This window comes from Cololabis saira, chromosome 1 (genome assembly GCF_033807715.1).
Source record: "Cololabis saira isolate AMF1-May2022 chromosome 1, fColSai1.1, whole genome shotgun sequence".
Taxonomy (NCBI): Eukaryota; Metazoa; Chordata; class Actinopteri; order Beloniformes; family Belonidae; genus Cololabis; species Cololabis saira.
This window is the reverse complement of record NC_084587.1, coordinates 39514263-39536191: the sequence shown is the minus strand read 5'-3', so window position 1 is coordinate 39536191 and position 21929 is coordinate 39514263. Positions and strand designations below refer to the sequence as shown.

The 21929-nt window shown below is 41.2% G+C and overlaps 1 protein-coding gene across 1 annotated transcript in view; it reads left to right on the top strand.

Moving 5' to 3' along the window:
- Nucleotides 1–15363, top strand: part of ccdc85al (coiled-coil domain containing 85A, like) — a 39354-nt gene extending 23991 nt beyond the window's left edge. The window contains exons 4-5 of the mRNA XM_061722839.1: nucleotides 10353–10410; nucleotides 14399–15363. Coding sequence (XP_061578823.1) covers nucleotides 10353–10410; nucleotides 14399–14417 — 77 coding nt within the window. The 3' untranslated portion in view covers nucleotides 14418–15363. The remainder of the gene's footprint in view (nucleotides 1–10352; nucleotides 10411–14398) is intronic.
- Nucleotides 15364–21929: the final 6566 nt, after the last annotated feature.

The window sequence follows — 21929 nt, the reverse complement described above, 5'->3', positions numbered from 1 at the left end:
CATATATATATATATATATATATATATATATATATATATATATATATATCCATCCATGATCCATTTTATATACCCGCTTTATCCTTTGAAGGGTCACGGGGGTCTGCTGGAGCCTATTCCAGGTGAGAGGCAGCGGTACACCCTGGGTCGCCAGTCCGTCGCAGGGCCACATATAGAGACAAACAACCATGCACATTCACACCTGCTGGCAATTTCGAAACATCAATTAACCTATGCATGTTTTTGGACTGTGGGAGGAAGCCGGAGTACCCGGAGGAAACCCATGCAGGCACGGGGAGGACTGGCAAACTCCACACAGAAAAGTGGAAGTAAAGTGACCAAGTGACTTATGCCATTAAGATGTGTTATAGAGTCTAATGATTTTATAAAGTTCATTTTGTCCATGGCTTTACAATTTAATTTGCTGATTCTTTTTGTCGGACAAGAATATTTAGGTTTTTTTAAATACCTGACATGTTTCGGCTTCATCAGAGTCCACTGATGGGACACATTTAAAAAACCTAAATAATCAGCAAATTAAGTTATAAAGTCTTACTGTTGCCAGAATAAATGACGTGCGAAGCGCTCCTTCCTTCAGCGTGGGTGTTTTAGTCTCAGGAGCAGCTCAGCACTCCCACGGTCCTATGGTCCCACGGTCCCATGGTCGGTGATGTGGGTTGTTCATGATGGATGTCAGCTTTGCTAATGTCCGTCTCAGCACAGAGCTAGACCTCCGCACCTGTTTGTCAATCCTGCTCCTGTCCCTGTCAGTGAATCTGCTCCCCAGCAGACCCATGCATAGAAAAGGGCGAATGCTACGACAGAGTCATACAAAGTCTTTAGCAGTCATGCAGACTCCGAAGGACCTCAGTCTCCTCCAGCAGGTGGAGTCGACTCTAGCCTTTCTTGTATGGGATGTCTGCGTTTGTGGTCCAGTCTAGTTTATTGTTAAGAAGAACACCCATGTACTTGAGTCCACTATCTCAATGTCCTTTCCCTTGATGGACCCTTATGAGCCTGGTCCTGCTCAAGGTTTCTTCCCTCCTAGGGGAGTTTTTCCTTGCCACTGTTTGGCTTAAGGCTTTTCTCCCACTAGGGGAGTTTTTACCTGCCATTGTTTATGTAATAATTGCTCAGGGGTCATGTTGCGGGTCTCTGGAAAGCATCTAGAGACAACATCTGTTGTATTAGACGCTATACAAATAAAATTGAATTGAATTGAATTGATGTTCACCGGTCTAGTGGGGGGTGACTTACTCCTGAAGTCTTTGACAATTTCCTTTGTCATGCTGGCATTAATTTGCAGGGCATTAGTCTCACACCAGCTGACAAAATCATTGATGACCCCCCTTTATTCCTGCTTGTTCCCGTCTGATACGTATCTGATGATGGCTGTATCATCTAAGAACTTGAGAAAGTGGCAATGGTCTGAGTTGTAAACTAAAGTCTGAAGTGTACAGGCTGAACAGGAAGGGTCAGATAATGTTAGGCCTTTTGATACAGTCTTCTGCCAATCACTTGATTTGTGGTTCCATTCCCTGTCTCATAGCCTGCATGTTAAAGTGACACTGGCAAAACACATGGAACCCACCACACCATAGCCTCCAGTGTGTTACAGTTTTTTCTGAAAGCTTAGGCGCTAATCATGTTCTTGTAGCACAATTTCTAAAACTATTAACACACATAGCAAAACCACTCACTGAGTTAGCCAAACTAAAAGCACAAATACTGCTTTGCACTCAGTTTGTAATTTTGTAACACACACTTTGCAAAACTGTAGGCACAATTCACTGCTTACACTCAATTGCCAAATTTCCAAAACACTCCTAGCAAAATTATACACATGTATGGCTATTATTTACACTATTTTGCCAACTGTCTGGCACACTTTCACATGTGAAAACAATTTTAGAGAATTAGTTCACTTTGCAATCAGCCTAAGCACTATAAATAAGCCACAGGTAAGCTGTCTGTGTGGAGTACAATGGAAGGAGCAAGAAGAGTAAGAATCAGAGGAGGCCGAGGAAGAGGACATGGAGGTGAAGGAATTGGAGGAAGAGGACGTGGAGGTGAAGGAGTTGGAGGAAGAGGACGTGGAGGTGAAGAAGCAAGAGGTTTAGAGGAAGTTAGAGGAAGAGGACAAGGAGCAGCAAGAGGAGGACGAGGAGGGGGAAGAGGAAGAGCCAGAGCAGACCCGATATGTCATCATATGGGACAATGTTAGTTTCCATAGGGCTGCTTTGGTCCGCAACTGGTTTACCAATCACCCACTCTTCATGGCACTCAACCTCCCATACTCTCCATTCTTACGTGTAAATCCAATTGAAGAGTTCTTTTCTGCCCGGCGCTGGAAAGTCCACGACCGCCTTCCCCATCAACACGCAGCCCTTTTACAGGCAATGGAGGAGGCATGTGGAGATATTGAGCAGGCATCATGTCAGGCCTGGATACGGCATGCAAGGAGCTATTTTCCCCGGTGCCTTGGACTGGAGGACATCGCATGCGATGTGGATGAGATTTAGTGGCCGGACCCAGAGAGACGGCATGATGTAGGCTGATTGTTTTTTTTTTGTGAATGTATTATTTTGTGTTCTGTGCTGTGTCTTTGTTTTGACGAGTGTGAATAAACACCAATACTTGAAGTTTGGATCCCTGTGTGTTTACAGAACTATGACAAAAGTATGACCTCAAACTGACCTAGCCACCTTGTGCACAGAAAAAGAAAAAAGCCAGATGTGTTTTGTATTCATACCATCAGTGTGTAGTTGGCACATTATGTGCTTAGTAAATGATGGCATGTGTTTACTGTCTGATATGAAAACACCATTTTTACTAAGGTGTGTAGAGTTAATCAAGCTGTGTTTGCTTTTGCAAGAGAACTATAACGTTTTGATAATTTGATGAAAGGTTTTCTCATTTGTGTGTAGAGTTTAGCAAAAATAGCCAATGTTGCAAAAAATGTACTTAAGGATTCAGAAAAAACTGTAACTGGTGTGTGACTGTGTACGATAAAAAAGCACTGCTTAGACTTAATAGAAATATCTTCTTGGAGCTGCATAAACAAATAGACTTTTGGGCCTACAGGCATAACACACATACTCATAAGGTTTGCCCTTTTCACACATGCTTGTCAAGTTGCATAATAAAATCAGCTTTTCATCAGTGTTTGCTTTCAAATATACCTTACAGATTAAGAAGAGTAACAAGTGTTGTTGTTCTGGCTCGCCCAGATCTGCATAGATCAATTCCACCTTGTGACCAAAACCATTGACAAGTAGGCTAAAGACAAAAATCACATTATTAATATAATATTTATATTCCAGAGGGATAAGCTCTCAATCCTGTTGTTTTTCATAGTTAGTCTGTTTGTTTGCACCTCTTATGTAATTGCAGACTTGGCCATCTATAAATGACAGTGTCTGAGAAGGAATTTTGAATTGACCTGCAGGCCAGCCTCACCCCGATGAGCTGATTCTTTGACTGTCTGACTGACTGCCAGCTTAATGGAAAGCAACTGAGTCACTGTGTATCCTCAGCCAGCGTGAATAATTTATATTGCTAATTTTTAGAAGATCGGGGTGAATGGCCATGTGAAATTACTTTGTATCGATTCTGTAAATTGAGAGAGGGAGAGATCAGGGAGATACTGATAGATCAAAGTCAACTGAGCACAGATGGGCGGCACTGTAATGACAAGGTTAGTATGTTTATAGGCTTGATTCAGACGTCAATACCAACTTGATTGCTGGTTACGGGAAATGATACAGATAATTCAGCGGTTCTTCTCTATTATTCCTTGACCTCGACCTCTAAAATATGTTTTCATGTGTTTTGTTTTAGCTATTTTAAAGAAAATAGTGAGAAGCAGTTTTGTTCAAGTGTTAAATGGCTTTGAATGGGCTTTATGAAATGTGATTATGAGTTACACAGAGTTAACAATTGGTGTCTTGCTGCAAAGGGAAAAGGGTTCCCTATCCGTAAAAGTGATTTATTCAGGATGGGAGCAGCATTTCCCAAGCCAATCTCACAGATCTCTTTATGGGGAAATTTAGAGGCTTTCACTCAAGCTCTCGTGTACAGAGGTGGAATTTAAGGAGCTTAGCACCCACATTATTCTGGAGTAATCATGTTATCTATATACTCTTGCTCTGACCCATACAAAATCATTTTCCTCTACACATCTCTCATATCCTGTTAAATCCAATTTTAGTTCATCACCCTGTCCATAACTAAATCAATAAACACTGTCAAAGTGTGCAGCGTGATTGTTCACTCTATGCAGTAGCTCCCCCTGCAGAGGTAAAAGATTCTGGTTAGAATTAAAAAGGGAAATTTCACTGGACGATCATCAACTTCTCCGTGGAAAAATGGATTTTGACATAAGCTGAAGTCCGTCATCTCAAAACATTTTATCTTGTGACCTGGTAAGATAGAGGGAGAGAGGAAGGAAGAGAGAGTGACTACTGACCATGTGACATAAAATCCATTAAACTAATTCCTTCTGTGCTTTGGCAGTTTAGAATCCAAAATGTAAAGTTAACTCGATGAGTTGAACTAGAAAGTCTTCTGTCTTCACCATTTGTGTTTCCAATCCAATACACTAGCTAGCTGTTCATTTTCTTACTTCCATGCTTTCTGTGCACGAATGCACTATATATATCAAAGCAACCTTTCTGTTTACTAAACTGACTCAAACATCCATGCAATGAGTCAAGACATATCAAGAATGCCTGAAACTGATCTGGACGTTCCTGCAGGTGGGTGATGACAGGCCCTGCGGACATGTCGCAGAAGAATATCTGGTTTAAATCATGCTGTGTTGTCAGGATTGGTCTATCTTTTGCACCAACATGACTGTCAGGGTCACCCAGTGCTTGGAGGTCCAGTATGTAACAGGTGAATCCATTTAACTGGGAAAACTTATGGAGTGTGTGCGTGTATGCTGAAATATTTTTATTCTACAAAGAGAGTCAACTTGTTAACCAGTATTTTTGTAACATTATTTCTTCGTCACATTTCCACATATAATTCCATCTCCAAAACCGTGTTTCTCTGTGAGAGCTGTATGCTCAATGTGGCAGTCCTAGCTAAGTTCATGTGAAACTTGCTAGACCCATAACCAAATATATGTATCTTGGTCAAATCTACCTGAGGTATGTGTTCCCAGTACTCATCGTTATTTTTTATGTTTAATTTTCCACAGTTTCAGCTGAAAATGTGAACATACTGTTATTTGTTTGTTTTTCCTTTGGAACAAAAAGACACTGATGTTGTGCATTTAGTTTGGTACTCTGTTTTACAGTAACTCAGATTGGAGCTGTGTTGTGTTAGAATTGAGATTTGCTCTGCAGAATTAAAATGTGTGCCAATGACATAATTTTAGGAAAAATGTTTGCTGCAGCGCTGATTAGTGGTACTCTACTGTAGTGGTATTAGTGGTAGTCTACTTTGATCAGAATTCTTCTTAAAAAAATATATTTTTGTCACTAGTTTTCCTGTTTCCCTCTTTTTCTTTATGAGATCAGTTTTTCACACCATGTGTACCTGAATTGCAGGCATATCCTTTTTTTAAATCTTTTTTTTTAAATTTTTGCTCTGATTAGGCACATTTGGCCGTATGTTTTTACTAAATTAAATACTATACTACTGTAGTATTAATATAGTAACACGGTGTGTATACTAAATAATACTACATTTTCCCTCTCAGAAAAGGAAACAAGATTTTTTTTGGGGGAGTTTGTGGCACTAGTAGCCTTTATTGAGAAGACACACAGAAAAGAGCGACAGGCCGGGACTCATGCCTGTGCTGGCTGGACGTGTCAAGGTGTGGCTGAGTAGGACAGATGCAGGAGAGCGAGGCAACAGGAGTTCTAAAAAAGTGATTTATTAACACAAAAAAAAATAAACCAAAGCTCTGCTAAGCAGGATTGAAAAAAACACACAAGAGCTTAAGCACGACAGATATCCATGATTTTGAGTATGTCACGGTTTGGGTTTTTTTTCCACTGTTTTGGTATTTAGGTTCCAGTTTTATTTTGAAACCCCATGTCCTTGTGTTTAAGTTATGTCTTGACTTTCCTTGTTCCCATCTGCCCTGATCGTTTGCACCTGTGTCTTGTCTTTTCTTGTCTTTCCCTTGCTTCCTGCTGGTCCGCACAGTTTCCACCCTCCATGCGTCCTTTCAGGTTGGATTTTCTCAAGTTTAAGTTCTATATTTTTTGGAAATTCCTGCCCAGTAGCTTTTTTGGTTCTTATTAATTTAATAAACCACGCACCGCAGGGTGCTTGAGGGTTCATGGGAATTTGCCCAACCAGTCTACATGTGCTTTGTGGATCTGGAGAAGGCATTTGACCGTGTCCCTCGTGCCGTTCTGTGGGGGGCGCTCAGTGAGTATGGGGTCCGGGGCCCTCTATTACGGGCTGTCCGGTCTCTATATGATCGGAGCAGGAGTTTGGTTCGCATAACCAGCAGTAGGTCAGACTTGTTCCCGGTGCATGTTGGACTCCGGCAGGGCTGCCCTTTGTCACGGGTCCTGTTCATAATTGAGAAAGTTTTTTTCTTAAATACTCAGAGGTACCATTAACAACAGGCCAAAAGCCTATAAGCCAGTTTTCTCATCATTGTTTGAAGCTTTCTTTTTTTTTACATGTATATATGACGCGGATAGAAAGGGTGGGGGGTGGGTGGTGGGGCAATCTGCTGCAAATCTGAAATGAGAGAAACACAAAAAAAACACACAACAGGCACACAAGCCTTTGGAATCTGCAAGAGAGAAAGACAAAAACAGAAACAGACACAAACAGAAACCATTCCAGGTCTCCAAAACTAAATCAGGACTAGGCTACTGCGATTAGCTGTCCCTGAAACTGTGGGGTGATCAGGTGGGTGGGTGGGTGGGTTAGTGAGTGAGTGAGTGAGTGAGTGAGTGATACACTGCCGATTTTGCAGGTTTTCCCACTTGAAAAGCATGTAGAAGTCTGTAATTTTTACTCTTCAATTGTGAGTGATGGAATCTAAAAAAAAAATCCAGAAAATCACATTGTATGATTTTTAAGTAATTAATTAGCATTTTATTGCATGACATAAGTATTTGATCACCTGTCAACCAGTAAGACTTCCGGCTCTCACAGACCTGTTAGTTCTTCTTTAAGAAGCCCTCCTGTTCTCCACTCATTACCTGTATTAACTGCACCTGTTTGAACTCGTTACCTGTATAAAAGACACCTGTCCACACACTCAATCAAACAAACTCCAACCTCTCCACAATGGCCAAGACCAGAGAGCTGTGTAAGGACATCAGGGATAAAATTGTAGACCTGCACAAGGCTGGGATGGGCTACAGGACAATAGGCAAGCAGCTTGGTGAGAAGGAAATAACTGTTGGCACAATTATTAGAAAATGGAAGAAGTTCAAGATGACGGTCAATCTCCCTCGGTCTGGGGCTCCATGCAAAATCTCACCTCGTGGGGCATCAATGATCATGAGGAAGGTGAGGGATCAGCCCAGAACTACACGGCAGGACCTGGTCAATGACCTGAAGAGAGCTGGGACCACAGTCTCAAAGAAAACCATTAGTAACACATTACGCCGTCATGGATTAAAATCCTGCAGCGCACGCAAGGTCCCCCTGCTCAAGCCAGTGCATGTCAAGGCCCGTCTGAAGTTTGCCAATGACCATCTGGATGATCCAGAGGAGGAATGGGAGAAGGTCATGTGGTCTGATGAGACTAAAATAGAGCTTTTTGGTCTAAACTCCATTCGCCGTGTTTGGAGGAAGAAGAAGGATGAGTACAACCCCAAGAACACCATCCCAACCGTGAAGCATGGAGGTGGAAACATCATTCTTTGGGGATGCTTTTCTGCAAAGGGGACAGGACGACTGCACCGTATTGAGGGGAGGATGGATGGGGCCATGTATCGCGAGATCTTGGCCAACAACCTCCTTCCCTCAGTAAGAGCATTGAAGATGGGTCGTGGCTGGGTCTTCCAGCATGACAACGACCCGAAACACACAGCCAGGGCAACTAAGGAGTGGCTCCGTAAGAAGCATTTCAAGGTCCTGGAGTGGCCTAGCCAGTCTCCAGACCTGAACCCAATAGAAAATCTTTGGAGGGAACTGAAAGTCTGTATTGCCCAGCGACAGCCCCGAAACCTGAAGGATCTGGAGAAGATCTGTATGGAGGAGTGGGCCAAAATCCCTGCTGCAGTGTGTGCAAACCTGGTCAAGAACTACAGGAAACATCTGATCTCTGTAATTGCAAACAAAGGTTTTTGTACCAAATATTAAGTTCTGTTTTTCTGATGTATCAAATACTTATGTCATGCAATAAAATGCAAATGAATTACTTAAAAATCATACAATGTGATTTTCTGGATTTTTTTTTAGATTCCATCACTCACAGTTGAAGAGTACCTATGATAAAATGACAGACTTCTACATGCTTTTCAAGTGGGAAAACCTGCAAAATCGGCAGTGTATCAAATACTTGTTCTCCCCACTGTATGTGTGTGCAAGGTCAAAATAAGGCTTTACCTGAACTGCAATTAGAGTGGAGGAGGGACGGCATAACCATGCCTACCGAGAGACCAGAAGCCGACAAAGAAGCAACACGAACCCAGGCCACCAGCAGCTCCACTGATGACCAGAAGAGGGACTGGAGGAAACCCCCCCGCCAGCAAGCCCCGCCCCCTTCCAGCAGGCAACATGGGAAAGCCCCGGGCGGAGCCCCCATGACCACGGAAGAGGGCAGTCAGGAAACCCACTGCCCAGGAACCAGCAGAGCACTAGCCACCCGGCATAGGTGATCGCGGGGCCAAGAGATCCATGCCCTCCAGGGCCACAACCCCACCCAGCGAAAGGCCACCGCACCCGGAGAGGTGGGACCCCCCCGACAGCCAACGCCGTGCCCAGCTGCAAGAGCAGCGGGGGAAGCGGAGACAGGCACGGAGTGCGAGAACCCCCCAACAAGGATCCACCCAGATAAGTCCAACAGCAAAGAGCCCCAAACCCAGGCTAGACAACGAATACCCATTCACACAGATACACTAATATACACTCACTGACAAAGACATGGACAATCATTCTCTCACCATGTCCCCCTAGAGCCCCGGCACAGCCCAGCGGGTATCAGTCCCCCCTATGGTCCCCCCGCCCCAGGCCGAATGCGGAAACACAACAGGGTGTGACTAATGCGGTTAAAACAGGGAGGTGGAGGTCAGGGCACCATCTGGCTATGCCAGTAGCCACATTTGACAGTGCCCCCCCCCCTCCAATACCCAATGAGCAAGTGTGCTTGGGAGGTGTACATATTTTTAGTGTAGAGATGTCTAAGATGTTATTAAAAACTGCACATACCCTCCAGCTCACCAGGATATCTTTATCATCTGCTACTACAAAATAAATCACCATGGACAAGAACAAACGTTTCTTCACCATATATCTATTTACTACATACATACATACAACCCATCAACAACTAATCTCATGTGTTGGTATTCAGTTCGCTTATATACACTTCTCCCATGTCCATCTGGCCTCTCTCAAACTCCAACAAGGAAGTGTAAAAAACAGATCATGGAGAACCAACCACCTCCTTCCGCAATGGATATAATGGTTTCACCCAATGCTGATAGTTGCTGAAGCTAGGAAGAATTCCAATCCTCAGTGAATCCTCTCCCGAACCGTGGATGTTTGTACTCCAGATATATATTCCACAATCAAGGTGTCCCGATTATATCCAACTCCGTTATAATCCACTTGAGCAAGCGGGATATACCGAAATAAACACTGTGAGGTAAAGGGACAGGGGAAGCAATTCTGGTGGCTCCTGGAATCAGTGGCACAATGTATTGGTCATAATAGCATTATTATATTATTTTTAATGTTAGATGTTGCCTGGCCAAGGAGAGGCTGAAAACATGTTTATGTGCTGAAAACATGATAATGGACTCCTGGGGGAAAAGGAGATTGTTGGCTGAAAGAGATAAAAAATATCAAACAATATTTAAAGGGCAGCAAGGTGGCTTGGTAGTATTGCATCACAGCAGGGCCTTTTTATGTGTAGTTTGCATGTTCTCCCCATGCTTAGGTCATTTTTCTCCACCTACTCCATCTACGTCCCAAATCCAAAAAAATGATTATCAGGTTAACTAGTGATAGTAATTTGTCCATCAGTGAGTGTGGTTGCAGTTCCTGCAAATATGTGTAATATTCCCAGTTATGTATTTTACTATAAAACAATAATAACTGGCACTCAAAATATTTTATTTGTGTCATTTGTCTTTGCTTTGCCTGTCAGACATACATTAAATACTCTTCTTCTGTGTCTCTATTCTCTCCTTTTGTCGCAGCTTTGATATCAGCCAGCTGCTGCACCAACAACTGTAGAAATGTCAAGCTGTGGGACAGGTGAGAATCTCTCTCTACCTTGTTTCGTTCTATAAAACTCTTTTGCGTGAATGAGATTTTCTGAAAGAACACCCGTTGTCTGTTCTATCCACAAGGGTCCGTAATCCTGTAATTAGCTCCCATTATTCTATTTTACCATTCAGCGTGCTTTCTTTAACTGCCGTCTTTAAACCTATCCTAATTTTGTGTGCTTAGAGAGATTTAAATTAGTAGGATTTACATAAATTGACTAAATCCCCCTGTTAAGGGGATATAAAATGCAATATTTGAAATATTCTCAATATTCAACATACAGTACTGCAGGGCTGACATGGGACAAGGAATGTATATACGTAAAAATTTCTTTAGCTATAGATGTAGTTGCATTGCCAGAATGTGCATGTAAAGCTGAGGTGGAGCAACTACAGAAGCTCTGCCTAGATCTGATGAGAAAGCATAAATTACTAAACTCTCACAGCGTCTAAATTTAAGGCAAGATACTTTAACTCAGATATTACAATAAGGTAAGTGATTAGGCCCTAGAGATTAAAAAAGGTGTGGTACACTTCAAAATAAAACTGGGGTAGGGACTAAATTGTTTTGCATCCCTAAGGAAAAACTCAATAAGTCTCAAGCATGGCGCGATCTCTTGAGTGTTTCTTGGTTGAATATTTAAGATTCCGAAAATGATGCCTTTGATAGGAGTTTCGTGGAAATTACAGGTCTTTTCCGACCGGGGTCCTCATTTACAGTATAACTAAAAACACTAATTAAAGAGGAATATTGGGATTTATAAAAACTACACCTGCGTGGAAACTCTGATCCATTTATAGGAGCATTGTTGATAGGGTTCCCATGAACCTGAAGATGTTTGATAGTGTTTTTTTTGTTTATAATATTTATTCATCAGAAGTTCATGACGTTCAAAAGAGCATGTCTTTGTGCATGCTGCTATAGTCATGTACTCATATAAAAACGATACATGGATACAATGGTATATAGCCCTAAGTTAAGATTAAACAGTTAAGTTAAATAACAAGTTCTTAAGATACCATAAATTGTTTGAATTCCTGCAAGTGAGTTTAAATTTACCAAATCACACAGATTAGGTCACAACAACATTCCCAACTGCCTAGCAACAGTGCGATCATAAACCAGCCCACACTAACTCTGTTCCCTATCTGAGTTTAGCAGATAAATGGCACTTGATATCTAGGGCACCAACCAGACCATAAAAAAACAACATTTTATTAAACTACTCAGTCTGTATAGAATATGCTGCCCTTGTCAGGACAAATGACAGAAATTAAGCCATTCAGACTTTGATCCTGTTTCCACATCATTCCAGGACTTCATTATAATAACTACTGTAACAGCATTCCAAAGATATTCCTTTATTAGATAGCCTTGGTCTGGCTGCACAGAGCCCGATGATTCCAAAAAAATCAACTTATTGTTTTTTTTGCAATAATTTATACACTTATCATTCCCCAAACTAGAAGGTATTAGAAGGGCTCAGTTTGAAATATTTAAAGGAGCATGAGGCAAGAATAAGAAATGAGACTCATTAGCGCCACGACGACCGTCTGGGTTCCTGCAGCAAACAGCGAAGCCGGCACGGGAGCGCCGTTCAAATCAAGCTCTAAATATGACTTACAATGTTATCTTACCTGGTCAGTAGGAAATGAGCCATGTCAGCATCTGTTTTCAGTCCCAATTCAAGTTGAAGCTGCTTCCATGACTCAAACGCGTATCCAATGTTTACTCTTGCCCCCCCGAGAACGCGCATGCAGCGTCATTTGACGTCACATCCGAAGGACAGCGCGGGAAATTCCGGTCCGGAATTGCAGCACATTTTGCAGCAACAGCCTGTTCAAAGCAACGGAGAGATACACTAGAGGGCTCATTCTTTTTGGTTTGGAACGCTTCATCTGACATTATTACTAGAAAACTTAAAACGTATACGAATTTTTTTCATAAATCCTGCCTCAAGCTCCTTTAACTTAATGTGGTGTATTTGTTAGGTCACCAATCTCCCCCACTTAGAGTGTGTGTGTGTGTGTGTGTGTGTGTGTGTGTGTGTGTGCCCTAATGTAAGTAGTTGCCAACCTTTAACTTGTAGTAACTATTAGTATCAGTTGTTATTTTACAGTTTGCTGCACTCTCTCCCATAAATTGTCTGGCAATCCTTCCATCCTTACGAACGCACTCTCAGTGGCATTTTCATTCTCCGTCTGATTCAGGTTCACACATGTACAGCTGAACCACTGGGTTTTTGAAACTAGCAGCCATGTTTCCCTCTACAAAAGTTTGCAGTGGTTGCGGGTGGGTTTTTTTGCCCAGACTTCGACTCTCGCCATTCAGGGAAAATACAAGCAGAGCAGGGTATTTAAAGCCACAGGTAACGAAATACAACGGAGCTGAAAATCACAGCTTCTACAAGGTGAAATGGAAACAAAGAGTTTAAAGAGTGGGGTATTTTTAACAACATGTGTCGCTGACATCTAATTTAGAATATCAAGAATTGCACAAATTTTGCAGAAAAGGTATAATAGTTCAACTTTAAATCCTTGCTTTATAAATGAGACTCCAGATGATATGAGTTAGTATACAAAGAGACAAAGGATGTGGTAGATTAACCGGATACACTGAGTCCATGCAATCAGTTGTCAAGTTTGGATCTCATGCTCATGCTGATGAGCCTATTCCGCTTTCATAACGGCTTAATTTGAATTGCTCAGTTTCAGGGTCTTGTAGTGAAAATTGCAGCTTGCTTTCATGCTGTCATGGGTTCCCTTGGATACATGAAGAAGCTACATTATAAAGTTTATTAAGTGTATCTGTTATTTTCCTATTATAACAAATTAACTGTTGACGGTACTTAACATCCATTAGTGAATTAGGGTGGAAAAACATGATTAACGTATTTTGCAGACCATGAGGCGCACCACGTTATAAGATGCATGATAAAAGATATATAAAGCAAAACAAAACAGTGTGGTAAGTTGAACTTTATTCAACTCATTCAAGATTACTCAGAATATCATTCAGTTGTAACTAATACAGAAAAATACACTCACATTTTAAATCATTTTAACGTTGTCTGACGTTGCAACCCGTATTCAACCAAGGACCAGCTTTAATACAACGTCCCTTTGTCCGCTGGAAGCGGCTTCATCACTACCAAAGTCATACTGAAACATTTTGACAGATTTTTGAGTGCAGTGTACCACGTAAAATTGGTTTGAGGTCAGTAACCACAACAACATTCATACATAAAGCGCTCCCGTATTATAAAGCGCACTGCAGATTTTTGAGAATGAATTAAGGATTTTGAGTGCGACTTATAGTGCGGAAAATACAGTAACTCTTTACTTTATTTCCTCTGTTCACTCTTTATAAAAAATATGCAGAACATTTCCCTTTTTTTTTTTACTTGTTTAAAACTTGGACATGAACCTTTTTTTTTCCTTCACAAACAGCGGAAAGGAAAACAAATGCATTTGTCAGCATGGTGTGTGGGAACGTCTTAACCTGAGTGACAAGACAAAAGCAGTCTGCCATATAAGCAGTGGCAATCTTGCCTACAACAGTGGGACAAAGGCCATGAAAAATCACATGGATGAGTCGTATTAACTGCATCATCAGTTCAATACAATCATCTACTTAGGAAGAAGTTGCTGCCATATAATGAAGTGCCTATCTCCTATATGACACTTGGCTGCAATCCCCATGTAAACAGTTGCAGTAAACGCTTAGTAATACAGAACACGACATAAACTTGTATATAATATAATATACATATGTAATAAAAGTTATAGGATAAAAGCTTCTACAGTAATAACATGCTTTTGCAGCACTATATACTCAAAATTAGACAAGACGAGAGGTACATGTCCCGTGTAGTTTAGGTCATTGTATTTGACATTCAGTTAAGTGCATTTGAACTTTGAATCAATCTCAATAAAATACTATGTCTTGTTCCTGTACTTCTCTTTTTTTTATGCAGCTTTGATACCTCCTCTTGACAACACGGAAAGCAACGCATTTCAAAAGAAGAAGGGGTAGCAGAGGAGCAGCCCTCCTGCAACTCTGGTGTTGAGCGACCGCAGAGCCCCCGGACGCCTCCCTCCACGGCTCAGGACGATCTGTGGTCCCTGGTCTCATCCATATCCACAGTCCTTTAAACAGCCTGCCTCCATGTTTTAATTTTTTACATATCAATAGCTGGATCAGGTGAATTTTTTTAGGGTCTGCTAATGTTGTGGTTGGAAAATAGTAGGATAAGCACACTGGATCAGAGTGGATAACTATCCCTGGCAGCTGTGGCATCGCTGCCTCCCAGGAGGACACTGTAGAGATAAGGAGGGATGCTGGAGACGGGTTAGAATATGAAGAGGGCTTTGCACAGTTAGTGCTGCTACCCTCTGTTTACAAATGTAGATCACTGGTGGAGAAGCACAGAAAACTTCCTAAATCCTGCTCTTCAAATTATGAATCATTTTCCAACACTCTCGCTCTTTCGTCTTCTCCCTTCCCTGATTTCTGATCTCTTCTTCCATTTTATCTTTTGCAATTCTTTATCCTCAGATTGTATGAGACTGGTGTGACCTACTGTTCTGCCTTTCAGTCTCTAAATCCACATGATCATATTAGTACAGCCCCCTCCTTTCTTCCTTAAAAGAAATGTAACACTTTTTTTCTCCGCCATTTCAGATGAACATTAAAAATTAAACAACACGTGTTTTCTCAAAGATGTTCTGGAAAAGAAATAAACTCTTCCTGTGTCTTAAAAAGAGACGATGAACATTATTAGAGGCTGACAGATGTTCTAGTTCTATGAAATGCCATGTTCAGGTGTAATTTTTCTTTTTTGTATTATCTCTTTGCTCCCTTAAAGCACCTATACTAAAGCTGGGGAGAAGGTGATACATTTCTCCATATTATTTTTTACAAGGAAGTTAAGTCCAAGTAAGTAGATTATTGGATTAGTTTTCTATATATCTCTATATACAAATATAATATTATTATTTTTGACTTACTATGATATTAAAACTATTATATGAAAATGTATATGATATATATCGAGTAATAAACAGACCTCTTTATCTAAAAGTGCATTGTTTGTTCATGTTTTATTTCACTGCACTGAAGTTAGAAACAAACCTTAGTCACTACTGATGTTAGTGTGATGTAAAAAAACAAAGACTACAAAACAAACACCAGGAAACCCCCCTGCACACCATCATCACTTCACTTCAGATAAAAACATTACCCTAGAAAGAATTTTCTGTTGGAGGAGCTCCAGGCATTTTTCCCTCCTCTACATCAATCACTTTCTTCACATCCTGCAACACTGCTGTGCATGTGTATGTGTCTACTGTATGCTTATGATTTTACAGTAAGGATATAGTTTATTTTTCTTATGATCAACGAATCTTAAGAAATAGTAGCAACAATCTTTTGCATCATCTCAACATTTTATTGCCACTTTATGAGTGATGCTCATTTCCCCCAAAATGTGATCTTCTAGATCTTGATCCCAAAAATTAGATATTTCTTCCAAAGTGATATAAAACTGAATCACACATACACACATGTACATATATATATATGTACACATACACATATATACATATATATATATGTATATATGCACACACACACACACACATACACACACACATACAGTGGGGCAAAAAAGTATTGAGTCAGCCACCAATTGTGCAAGTTCCCCCACTTAAAAAGATGAGAGAGGCCTGTCATTTTCATCATAGATAAACTTCACAGAATGGGGGAAAGAATCCAGGAAATCACGTTGTAGGATTTTTACTGAACTAATTGGTAAATTCCTCGGTAAAATGAGTATTTGATCACCTACAAAGAAGCAAGATTTCTGGCTTTCACAGACCTGTAACTTCCTCTTTAAGAGGCTCCTCTGTCCTCCACTCGTTACCTGTATTAATGGCACCTGTTTTAACTGGTTATCAGTATAAAAGACACCTGTCCACAACCTCAAACAGTCACACTCCAAACTCCATTATGGCCAAGACCAAAGAGCTGTCAAAGGACATGAGAAACAACATTGTAGCCCTGCACCAGGCTGTGAAGACTGAATCTGCAATAGGTAAGCAGCTTGGTGTGAAGAAATCAACTGTGGGAGCAATTATTAGAAAATGGAAGACATACAAGACCACTGATAATCTCCCTCGATCTGGGACTCCACGCAAGATCTCACCCTGTGGGGTAAGAATGATCACAAGAACGGTGAGTAAAGATCCCAGAACCACACGGGGGACCTAGTGAATGACCTGCAGAGAGCTGGGACCAAAGTAACAAAGGTACCATCAGTAACACAGTACGCTGCCGGGGACTCAGATCCTGCAGTGCCAGACATTCCCCCTGCTGAAGCCAGTACATGTCCAGGGGCCTCATCTATAAAGCTTGCTTGCGCAGAAAAAGCGCCTGAAAGTTGCGGAAGCCGCCTTCTACGCAAAGTCTCGGATCTAAAAAGAAAAAACTAACCGAAAAATCTGCGTATCTTTACGGCAACTCGGACCCTCCCGTAAGAATTTACTTAAGACAGGGGAACTGGCGACGCAGGCTGTGAGGTGGTGAAATGAAGCCAGATTCATGTCATACTCTTAGTAATGTCATCACATATCACAACATATATATGACTTATAATAAAATAGTGCTGATAACGGAGCAGGCGGCGAGGGGGGGGGGGGGCTGCCGCTCCGAGCCCACTACTCCACGCCGAAGAGGAAAAAAGAAAGTGTTCTGATTAAAATAAGGAAAGTTGGACTATATAACAATTGCGTTCATAAGGATAAAGTTTAAAAAAAAATAAAAATTAAAGAAATAGTCTCTTCTCCCCGTGTGTGTCTGCCTGTCATGCACGGGTACGTGCGCTCATGTTGTTACAGCCGGAATTATGGTTCTGCGTCACACCAACGCAGAGCCCACGCCGTAGGGTCCGGCGTACGGTGCGCGTCGCCGCGTACCCTACGCCGTAGGCTCTGCGTTGGTGTGACGCGGAACCATAAATCAGCCTAGAGCAGCTCTGAGGGGAGACGGGAGGGAGGAGGGGGAGCGGGGGCTGCCGGGCCGCCGTCCCGAGTGTCTGGATGATTTGCTGATCCTACCGTTAGTTTTTAAACTGTAAAAAGTGGGGGGGACAAATACATAATTTTGAAAAGACGGGGGGACATGTCCCCCCTGTTGCGCCGGGGAACTCACGGCGTTTAGCGCAGCAACGGCGTGCTGCCACTCACTCGCTTTATTTTATTGTATAGCCTACTATTTATATACTTATTCTAACTTTTACTGTGACCACCAAATAATGTGGTTTTCCTGTCCTCCACATCATATCTAGGTCTCCGTGAAAGTCAGTGTCAGTGTCGGTGGCTGCTACTTCTCATTCATTCTGACGCCAAACCATGGATGCGCCAAACAGGCTGCAGAAAGCCACTGCGCATGCTCAGCAGGCTCATCCATATGCATTTCTGGGCGTGATAGGAGGCGGATTCAGCTACGCAACCTTCCAGCTGGACTGCGTGGAAGTCTGCGTGCACATGGTTTTATTGATCCGGATTTTTTTTTGCGCATGGCATTTTCGGCTTTTGAGAGTACGTGCACTTTTAGTATGAATCCTACGCACTCCATTTTAAATGAGGCCCCAGGCCCGTCTGAAGTTTGCTAGAGAGCATTTGGATGATGCAGAAGAGGATTGGGAGAATGTTATATGGTCAGATGAAACCAAAATAGAACTTTTTGGTAGAAACACAACTTGTCGTGTTTGGAGGAGAAAGAAAGCTGAGTTGCATCCAAAGAACAGCAAACCTATTGTGAAGCATGGGGGTGGAAACATCATGCTTTGGGGATGTTTTTCTGCAAAGGGACCAGGAAGACTGATCCGTGTAAGGGAAAGAATGAATGGGACCATGTATCGTGAGATTTTTAGTGAAAAGTGGGAAGTTTTTGTCTCTCATAGTTGAGATACACCTGTGGTGAAAATGACAGGCCTCTCTCATCTTTTTAAGTGGGAGAACTTGCACAACTGGTGTCTGACTAAATACTTATATATATATATATATATATATATATATATATATATATATATATATATATATATTAGGGGTGTAACAATATATCGTGCCACGAAATTTCGCGATACAAAAACGTCACGATACGTGTCGTGGAGGTGACAACCTGTATCGCGATATTATGTTATTAATATTAATCTATTGTGTTGACTAGAAACGCGCATCCGACCGCGGCCGCGGCTGCGCGGACCAAAATCTTCCTCCGCTCAGGAGAAAGTAGTCCCGTTTTGCGGTCCTGTTTTGAGCTCTGAACCTTTACTGATGTAAGTCTGGTGTAGAGTTAAGCCTTACCTTATTAAATTAAACCTTTTTGGGGTCGTGAGTAGGATAAACACGGAGACAACTTCTGCGTGAGTTTGCGTGTACTTCAATGTCCGCTCAACAGCGTAGGATTTCAGAACATCAACACAACACCTAGTGCTGTATCACTCCGCCCAATCTAAAACATACTAACAACTGATATACTGACTAGTGTAATTATAGTCCCTGATTTACAGAATATAAAGAATATATTTACAAAATAATGAACCCTGAATTACCAAAATAACCTTCTTAACAAAAATGAATCTCCTCTTACACTTATAAGGTGAGCAGGAATAAATCTTTTTATGATGTAAAATTGTATGTACTTGTATTTATTTATTCAATTTTAGTTGTTAAATTTCTGGAAAAGAAAAAAGTCAAATCATACATGAGAGAAACTATTCAGTTTGTGGCAAAATATTTTTATTATATGAAACTGAAGATGCATAATGCAAACCTGACATGTACTTTTAGTTCAGTTTGTGGAAAATGGTTGGCCTGGCTTTCTCTTTAAAACTTAAACAGTTATAAAGCATTACAAACTGTAAAAATAGGGCAAACGCACAGCATTGTTTTGTATTATGTGTCTTTCAAATAAAAGACATTTTTTTCCAGTTATATATTCCTCATTCAAGGTTGTTAAAAAATACTGCTATAATATCGTATCGTATCGTTATCGTGACCTCAATATCGTGTATCGTACCGTATCGTGAGATTAGTGTATCGTTACACCCCTAATATATATATACTGTATATATGCATATATATATATGCATATATATCTTTGGAAGAAATATCTAAAAATGGTTTATACCAAATAATACGGGACATAGTTGAGGTGTGGTAAAACCCAAAGAAAAACAAACAAAATCAGCCTGTCCACTTTTACCATGCCAGAAGCGTAAGTAAGATTGACTTGCATTTATCTGTTTTCATGTAATTTCTCTGAGTCATTACAGCTTGTTTATTAGCCCTGGAAAATCTGTTTAACGAGGGCCTGTGCTGTGCTGGTGTTTAAATCACACATCTTGGCACTACTGTCACATGCTGTCCTCCACTGGGACAGTCTGCTGGGGGATCTATTGTGGCTGATGAAATTGAGTGATCTCCTAATGTGTAATGCAGTAAATGCTGCACCACTGAAGAGGAGGAACTGGACTCTTTATAGATGTGCAGATGCAGAGAAATCCGTAAAATTATACAAAACTGCAGTCCTTAACCCTGAGTAAATGTGTGTATGTGTTTGTGTTTGCGTATTTACATGTGTGTTGAGCAACAAGCACAGTCATGTAGGTGATGTGTGCATTTCAGCTAGATTTTCCCCTGCCTTCTTAAGAGTGCGGAAGACAGAGTGTTTGTGGTTGCATTGATTTCTGTATATGTGTGAATGTTTTGTGATATATTGCTACAGGTTACATGTGTTTCAATTTATGTGTGTGAGCGAGAGCATGCAGCACCCCAAACTGCTCTGGTGCATTGCAGCACTTCCTGCCCATCCCGAGGTCGCCATCGTTCTCTGCAGGGGCACCCTTCCAAGGTCGCAGCAGGTCAATCCTCCCCATCTGCATACCCAAGAGCTTCAAGGCTAAATCTCTTATCAATCAGTCTTTATTTCAGACTCTGGGGGGGGGGGGGTCCATATTAAAAAGAGAACACCAAAACACATGATAGACAAACAACACAATGATAATTAAAGCTGCAAGCAGCGATGAACGGGCCCTCGCACCCTTGTGCACGTTCAGGCGTGCTGCAGTGGAAGCGCTTGTATGACTTGCATGTTGATGTCTTCAGGCCTGGACATTTAGTGGATGACACCAGCCCCGACTCTTTATGTCATACCATTCAAAAGTTATGGCAGAAATTAGGAACTATCACATATCGACCAATCAGAAGAAGGGGCGGGGCTAATTCATGCCAATGAAGGTCAAGTACTCAATACCGAGTCCGATGACACCACCCATGACTCTTTATATCACACCATTCAAAAGTTATGGCAGAAAGTAGGAACTATCAAATATGGACCAATCAGATGAAGGGGGGCGCGCTTTTTGGCGTCTAGCGTTGCCACGGTAATGCTTTTGAAAGAGAAAAGTAATGCGCGTTGTTGCAGGATCGAGACGCACATTTTGATGTATAACACACCTGGGTGCACGTTACGGTTCAGGCCGTATTAACTGCTGAAGGAATGGCATAAATTGCGCAAAAATTACGTGATTAATGTTCAAAATGGCCAAATTCCATTTGAACTTAAATACATTACTTGAGTAAATAGTTCCATTCATCACTGATGTTTGCTAGTCTATTTTTTTAGCGTTTGTTTATACTTAACAAGATTTCTGCCATAAATGGAACGAGAAAACAGTAGTTAAATTCGTCAACCATCATCTTTGAATTCATAGAAACATAAACAACTTTAAAAAAAAACGAACACATCACAAAGTTAATGTAACTACCGTACATCAGGCATTTATTACTCAGATAACTGATTCCATGTCCATTACATCAGTGTTTTCTCAAACTATTTTCAATGATGTACCCCATAAGAAATACTTTTTCATCCACGTTACCTCTACTAAGTCCAAAGCATTTTTGGTTGTAAAGGGGAAAAAAAGCAGTGTAATGTTTAATGAACTTCATCACGAAAAACACTTTTTATTATTCAAAGTATTATTATTCAATCCATTATCTATAGGCCTACCCACTATATCCTTTGCAGGGTCACGGGGGTCTGCTGGAGCCTATCTCAGCGGAAATCTTTCTACAAAACGGCAAGATATAAATCTACACTTTTTACACAGAATGGAGAAAACACAATAGGTTTCGAAATATCTAGCTCCCATTGGTCGTTTATATCGTTGAAAGAAAATAGGTTATAGTGGGCTATGTGAAAAGGAGTTCTTTGTATCTGCACTCGATTGCTCTTCCTCCGGAAGACCCGGATGTCTGGCACAGTAACTCCGGGTAAATTGAAATTGCAATAACTGAATTTGAATTGTGAGAACTGAATGTAGATTCAGTTTTTCAATGCAATGATTCAAATTAAACAATACAAATTCAAAGTTTCATTACATACAGTTATACTAACCTCTTTGCGGAACTTGCTGAGAGATTTCCAACTGATCATAGTAC